This window comes from Lolium rigidum, chromosome 5, assembly GCF_022539505.1.
Source record: "Lolium rigidum isolate FL_2022 chromosome 5, APGP_CSIRO_Lrig_0.1, whole genome shotgun sequence".
NCBI classification, from domain to species: Eukaryota; Viridiplantae; Streptophyta; class Magnoliopsida; order Poales; family Poaceae; genus Lolium; species Lolium rigidum.
In genome coordinates, this window is record NC_061512.1 from 250092572 (window position 1) to 250100132 (window position 7561).

Consider the following 7561-nt stretch of genomic DNA (forward strand, 5'->3'; position numbering starts at 1 on the left):
ATTTTGCAATAAGAGCTGGCAACGGGGTTCCCAGCCCCAATTAATAACTTTCGTTAATAATTCTATTCACATGTTTTGCCCTGATTTATCGATAAGCAACTTAATTTTGCAATAGACACTCCTCCATGGTATGTGAATGTTGGAAGGCACCCGAGGATTCGGTTAGCCATGGCTTGTGAAAGCAAAGGTTGGGGGAGTGTCATCCATAATAAAACTAAAATACATGTGTAAACAAAAGAGAAGGGGGATGATCTACCTTGCTGGTAGAGATGACGTCCTTCATGGGAGCCGCTCTTGGAAGGTCTGTTTGGCGAGGGGGTTAGAGTACCCACTACCATTCGTTGACAACAACAAACACCACTCAAAATCTTACTTTTATGCTCTTTATATGATTTCAAAACTTAAAAAGCTCTAGCACATGATTTAATCCTCGCTTCCTCTCGCGAAGGGCCTATCTTTTACTTTTATGTTGAGTCAGTAAACCTATTTCCCTCTATCTTAAGCAAGCAATTGAGTTGTTGTGAACCAACCATTTATGCTATGATCTAGTTAATCATGTCTTTTATGCTTTCTTGTTTAGTACAAATTTTATCTGATTGAATATGACTTTGAAGGTTATCAATGATTATGAGGAGACTGTTATGATTGGGGATGAAATCCCAGCTATATAAATTCTAATATGAAAGCTTTGCTTAGAAGATAAGTGCAATCCGTTAGTAGTTCTCTGACCAAGAACAAAGTTTGCCATAACCATTTATGATTTCCTATGCACCTCTATTTGTGATTTCTCTTTACTTATTTCAAGTTGAGTTATATGAAGAGAATGTTTACTAGAATATCTTGTGTGAATCAATATGATGCTTCTTGTCCGTATTTTATTTATCGACTCTTCACTCCATAAACATGTGGTCTTGTTTATCGAGCTCAGTTTCGCTTGGGGACAAGCGAGGTCTAAGCTTGGGGGGAGTTGATACGTCCATTTTGCATCACTATTTTATATCATAATTTGCTGTTATTCATTGATATATTTCATATTTAGATATGATACTTAAGTTATTTCACCTATTTTGCATGTTTCATGATCATTGGAGAATTATTCACCGGAGTCAGGATTCTGCTGAAAAAAGCACCGTCAGGACACCATATTTCGGAAGATCAACAATTGACGGAAATTATACGGAAAATCCTATTTTTCCAGATGATGAAGGGAGCCAAAAGGAGGAACCGAGAGGGGCCGCGATGGGCCCCCCCATAGGAGGCGCGGGCCCTGGCCTGGCCGCGCCGCCTTGTGGGGAGGGGGCCCACAGCCCCCTCTGGCCGCCTCTCCTTCGCGTACTTCTTCGTCCCGAAAACCTAAGCCCCAGAGAGTTACGGAGAATTGACAGAGCCGCCTCTGCGGGGCGGAAAAACACCAGAGAGAAAACAGCTCTCCGGCGGGCAGGAATCCGCCGGGGAAATTCCCTCCCGGAGGGGGAAATCGAAGCCATCGCCATCGTCATCGAGCTGGACATCATCTCCATCATCATCATCATCATCTCCACCATCTACACCGCCATCTCCACCGCTGCATCTCGTCACCGCTGTAACGATTTGGGTTGGATCTTGATTGTTTGATAGGGGAAACTCTCCCGGTGTTGATTACTACTTGTTATTGATGCTATTGAGTGAAACCATTGAACCAAGGTTTATGTTCAGATTGTTATTCATCATCATATCACATCTGATCATGTTCCATATGATGTCTCGTGAGTAGTTCGTCTAGTTCTTGAGGACATGGGTGAAGTCTAAATGTTAGTAGTGAATTATTGTTGAGTAGTATTCAATGTTATGATATTTAAGTTGTGGTGTTACTCTTCTAGTGGTGTCATGTGAACGTCGACTACATGATACTTCACCTTTATGGGCCTAGGGGAGTGCATCTTGTATTCGTTTGCTAATTGTGGGGTTGCCGGCGTGACAAGCAACCTAAACCCCGTTAGTATATCGGTGCGAGGAGGGATAGCAGGAACTCGTAGTTTAAGGCCGTGGTTAGATTTATCTTAATTACTTTCTTGTATTTGCGGATGCTTGCAAGGGGTATAATCACAAGTATGTATTAGTCCTAGGAAGGGCGGTGCATTAGCATAGGTTCACCCACACAACACTTATCAAAACAATGAAGATTAATCGGCCGTATGAAGCGAAAGCACTAGACTAAAATCCCCGTGTGTCCTCAAGAACGTTTGGTCATTATAAGTAAACAAACCGGCTTGTCCTTTGTGCTAAAAAGGATTGGGCCACTCGCTGCAATTATTTCTCTCGCATTTTATTTACTTGTACTTTATTTATCTGCAATAACAAAACCCCCTGAATACTTGTATGTGAGCATTTACAGTGAATCCTTCATCGAAACTGCTTGTCAACACCTTCTGCTCCTCGTTGGGTTCGACACTCTTATTTATCGAAAGTACTACGATACACCCCCTATACTTGTGGGTCATCACGGTGCGCCATGTGTCAGCAGGGAAGGGGGGAGGTGCGCGGAGGTCCCGACCCGAGAACAGGCCAGCGGGGATTGGGACATCCAGGCTAGACCAGATAGCCGCCAAAAGGGGACAGTCGAAGAACAAGTGCCTGCCCGTCTCGGCTGACGGGCAGGTCGCACACACCTCGGAAGGCGCACAACTCTTGGCGAAGAGGTTGGCGCGGGTGCTCAGGCGGTCGATGTCGGTGAGGTAGGCGAAGATCTTCAGCTTCGAGGGAAGGCGCAGCGCCCACGCCTTGGATGCCGAGGTGTCGACGGGGTGCGCCGGCGAGAGCAGTCTGTAAGCGTCGCGGGAGCTGAAGTGCGGGGCCGAAGGAGAGTCCATGCGTCGCTGATCCTGCCTGGCACAAAGCGTGGTGCTGAGGATGATCTAGAGAACAAGCTGGAGCTCCGCCTGAGCAGCCGAAGTGAGGCGGGGCTGCAAGTCGAGGCCGAGGGCGGCCACCGTGGCCACCGTCACGTGTGGGCGAGTGCAGTGGGAGAAGAGGGCGGCGAAACGCCGCGCCAACGGCTCACCGGGGAGCCATCTGTCGTGCCAAAAGGCGGTGGTGTCGCCGGACACCACCGTCACCCGCGTGGTGGCACGGTAGAGGGGGAGGCACTCAACAACGATGAGCTCGAGGAAGGAGGGGGTGGGGAATCAGTCCCCCAGATCACGACCTGTATGAGAAAAAAACCAGTTCTTCCAGGGAAGGGGACCAGTTTGGTGGAGTTTATGGACAAAATTAAGCAGCAAGCACCTGTTTTGCCGGTGGAGATCCTTGATGCCGAAACCACCCTCCTGCTTAGACAACAAAACTTTATCCCAAGCAATTAGACAACGAGCACCAGAACAGGAAACTTTCCCGGTCCAAAAGAAAGCACGTTAGCTTTTATCAATACTTTCAAGCACACCCCTAGGAAGCAAATATGAGCACATGTAGTAAGTTGCAAGGTTATTAAGAACCGCATTACACAAAACTAGTCTACCCCAGAGGACAACAAAGCAGCACGCCAGCCGGACAGGCGGAAGTCGAAAGATTGGATGAGAGGAGCGAAGGCCGAGGCAGGGAGCTTAGTGGGCGAGAGAGGCATACCAAGATAGTTTTGAGGAAAGGAGGAGATGGGGCATCCCAGCGCAACAGCCATGTCGTTTACCAAGTCTGGCGTGATGTTCATAGGGACGAAACAGGACTTGTGGAAGTTAATCGCCAGCCCTGTGGCAGTCGCGAAGTCCTCAAGTACCTTCCTAAGACAAATAGCCGTCCCGAGATCGGCCTTGCACAGGATGAGGGTGTCGTCCGCATATTGGAGGACCGGACAGGGGTTGGTTTGAGAGAGGGGGGTGGGAAAGGGAGCCCTGCTGCCAAGCCTCTCGGACAAGGCGTTGCAGAACATCAGCAACAATGATGAAAAGGTAGGGGAAGAGGGGGTCTTCCTGCCTCAAACCATTCTTGCAGCGGATCCAGTCCCCAGGGACACCATTGAGGAGGATGGCCGTATGCCCCGTGTTAAGGATTTGGGCCATCCAGGAGCACCACTTTTCGTCGAACCCCCAAGCCCTGAGAATAGCCAGCAGGCTGTCCCAGTTCACCGAATCGAAGGCTTTGCGAAAATCAATCTTAAAGACAATGGTGGGCGACTGCGTAATATGACAGGCCCTGTTTTCTCATAGTTTTGTTTCAGTGTTTTTGATTATTTTAAAACTTCGGCCGTTTTGGGGATTGGGACTCGTTAGGGCATCTCCAACGCGGGCACCCCAAACGCAAAACGGACGTTGAATCGGTCCGTTTGGGTAAAACCTGCTCCCAACGGGCAGCCCATATTAAAAACGGACTGTTGTGCTGTCCGGCACGACCCAAAGCCGGACCAAATTTAAGAGCAATTTGGGGCGAGCCGGACGCGCGCGGGCGTCTCTGGTCATCCGCGCGTGTCCTCCCAAACCCCACTTGGCAGCCACACTAGTTAATCCCCACAGCCTTCTCTCTCCTCTGTTCTTCTCTTTCTTTTTCTGCCATGGATGTTGGCTTCGCTCCCCACCGGAATAGGGCTCGCCGGCCAACCGCCGCCGTCGAGCTCGCGTGGAGGCTCCCCTCTAAACAGAACCCCTTTTTTCCGTTCATGCCGGAGGTCGCCGCGGCCAAAACGGAGCACATCGAGCCTGGCCGTGCCGCCGCCCGCGTTGAGGCAGGCCGCATCGTCGCCCGCGCCGCGCTGAGCCAGGCCGCCAGGAAGCTCCGCCGCCCGCGCGCTCCACGCCGCCGCGAGCACCGGCCGCCACGCGCCTCCACGCCGCCGCGGCGCCGGCCGCGCGAGAACGGGCCGTCGCGAGCCACACCGCCCCGCGCCTCCACGCGTCGAGCTTGGGCGACGGACGGGCGTGGGCGGAGCTCGCCGCGCGAGGGCCGGGCCGCGTCGAGCTTGGGCGACGGACGGGCGTGGGCGGAGCTCGCCGCGCAGGGGCCGAGCCGCGCCGCACCTCGGGCCGCCTCGCCGGAGGCCGCCCAGCGCCGCGTGGGAGCGGCCGTGGACAGGGAGGTCGGCGGCGAGGAACGGGCCGCGCCCGCGGAGAACGGGCGGCGCCCGTGGGAGCGGATGGCGGAGGTCCCGGCCGCGCGGGGCTCGCGCGCCTCGCCATGGCCGCGCCGTCGCCGGGCTCGCCACGCACCGCCCTCGCCGGCCTCGCCTAGCCGCGCCGCGCCATGGCCTCGTCGTCGCCGGGCTCGCCACGCCCGCCCTGACCTCGCCCGCGACGCGGTCCTGGCCGCCTCTGCAGGGGCTCGCGCGGGGGCTCGCCGCGCCGTCGCCGGCCCCAGCCTAGGAGGAGGTCCTCGTCGACGGCACAAGCACTACAGCGAAAGATGGCTTCAGTTTGGGTCGTCGGTAGCGTTGGGGAATAAAAATGGAGGAGGACGTGTGTGGTCGTCCGCGCGATGTCCGCGTGTCCGCCGGACGACCCAAACGGAAGAAAAACAGTGTCCCTCGTTTGGGTCTCCGGGTTGGAGATGCCCTTATTCTCCAATGCTCTGAGAGTGCAGCTGGTTCGTCACCACATTCAGGGAGAGAGTGCGCCTGAATGAGTGAAGCGACACATCGGCGTGGTGACGATGATTTTGACATGCGATCTAGAGAAAGATTCGGGGCCCCGGTAGCAAGCTGATCAACCACCTGGATGGGTCCAGAACCACACGTCTTGTGCATTAGCGTACTATAGTCTAGGACCACCTCCGTCGACATAAACCGAGGACAGTTACACACCTAGGATTACTAGATATTTCACGATCTGGTTGCCCGTCATCGTCTGCACACGTGAACGAACAGTACCTTGGTTTGGAATCATTCTGCAGACCTTGGTGGAACCATGGTGACTTCTCATCAAACAGAGACATTTTCAGGTGTCGTTTTCCTCGTCAGTTTCTTCAGTTAACTCGACGGTTGTTTCTTTCTTTCAGACGATTGATGGTTCAAGTGCTCGACGTTTCTCATGATGCTTGAAACAATTACAATTGGTTGCACAAGTGGGTGAATCTACAGGATCTTCCAGACAACAAAAAAAATCTACAGGAAGATAGCTCGTCCATATCAGTAGCTCCAGAGAGCGGCATCGCCGTTGCCGCACTCTCTGCTCTCCCAGTACGGCGTGGGCGGCGGCTCCAGGAGCATCCCCTCCGCGAGGCCCGCGTAGTACGTGTCCAAGTCGATTACCCCGGACAGGTCCAGCTCGAACATGTCGCCGGCCATGTCGAGCGCTGAGAAAGTCGGCACCACAAACAGTTCGTCCGCATTGTCCACGGACGACGGGAAAGCCGCTGTCAATGTGACGTCGTCGACGGGGACCACCGCGACGGCGCAGTCCGCGGCCTCCCGGCGCAGGAAGACCGCGACGGCCTCTACGGCGGCGCGCCGGACAGCTGCCAGGTCGGCGAGCCACGGTGGAACGGCGAGCAGCCACGCGGAGTCCGGGAAGTTGAGGCTCGCGAGGGCGGAGACGGAGGCCGAGCAGCCGCGCAGCGCGAGCATGGCGGCGTCGTGCGCGCGCGCGGCGGACTCGGCGGCGACGTAGGTGCCGAGCCAGAGCCGCTCGCCGCGCTTGCCGGGGACGCGCACCTCGCAGACCCACCGGCCCGCGCTGCCCCGGCGCCGCACGCCGCGGTACACGGGGTGCCGCGTCTCCTTGAACTTGGTGCGCCCCGCGGGGCGCTTGGGGTGCGCCGCCCCGTGCTCGGGCGTGGACGGGGAAGGAGAGCAGCTGGTCCAGCCGTCGATGGCCGTGTCCATTGCTTGCTGCCGATCGAAGTGTGCCGATGGAGTGTGGAGTGTGAGCTTGCTGAGCTGGAGCTTGTTTGTAGATGAGTGTAGTGTGGAGAGTGTGCTTATTTGTAGTTACGCCTGATGCCGCACGTCGGCAGGTGGAGCGCGGGAAGCTGTGGCTATGAAATTGTGCGTTGCTGCAATGCTACTCAGCCGACGCGTGGAACAATGGCATGAGATATTTTGCTCGTGCAAGTCGACTCTTCAGGGTCGACACCGTCTTTTTTTATTATTACAGTATTGAGGAGAGAAGACATAAACAGACAAGAAGTTGTGGTAGCTTCCTGCTCTTGATGGCGACTGGGCTCCACGTGCTCAGCCCGTGGGGGCTGGACCCTCAAATCCCCCTTCCCTTTCCTGCGGATTTTCTTGCTCTGCTTGCTGCAAAGTTCGCGCCAATCACGGTGAACCATGATTTTTCCTGTTGCGAGTTCTAGGTTTGATATTCGAAAAATCTGGCGATTCTGTCACGTTTGTGATTTTTGTTGCAAGAGCATCTCCATCGGGTCCACCTAAATTAGCGATCCACATGGTTCGTTTTTGTTCGTTTGGATCGACCTGCGGATAGTTTGGGTGCCCGTCTGATTTGGTTTGGTGGTGCGTTCAGCGGTTCCGGTTTTTCGCCCTCGCTCGTTTTCTGTATCCCGCCGCGGCCAGAATACTTCGCGCGCCCGGCGGCCATTTCCTGACCAAGACGAGGGCTATAAATGTTGGGGGGATGACCCCCGGTATGCCAAAGGCATGCCA

At 54.6% G+C, this 7561-nt stretch overlaps 1 protein-coding gene across 1 annotated transcript; it reads right to left on the reverse strand.

The window, feature by feature from the left end:
- Positions 1–5988: 5988 nt before the first annotated feature.
- Positions 5989–6828, reverse strand: LOC124655285 (dehydration-responsive element-binding protein 1H-like). The gene has a single exon (XM_047194204.1). The coding sequence runs from the start codon at positions 6779–6781 to the stop codon at positions 6086–6088; it is 696 nt and encodes a 231-aa protein (XP_047050160.1). The 5' UTR covers positions 6782–6828; the 3' UTR covers positions 5989–6085.
- Between the last annotated feature and the right edge of the window lie 733 nt (positions 6829–7561).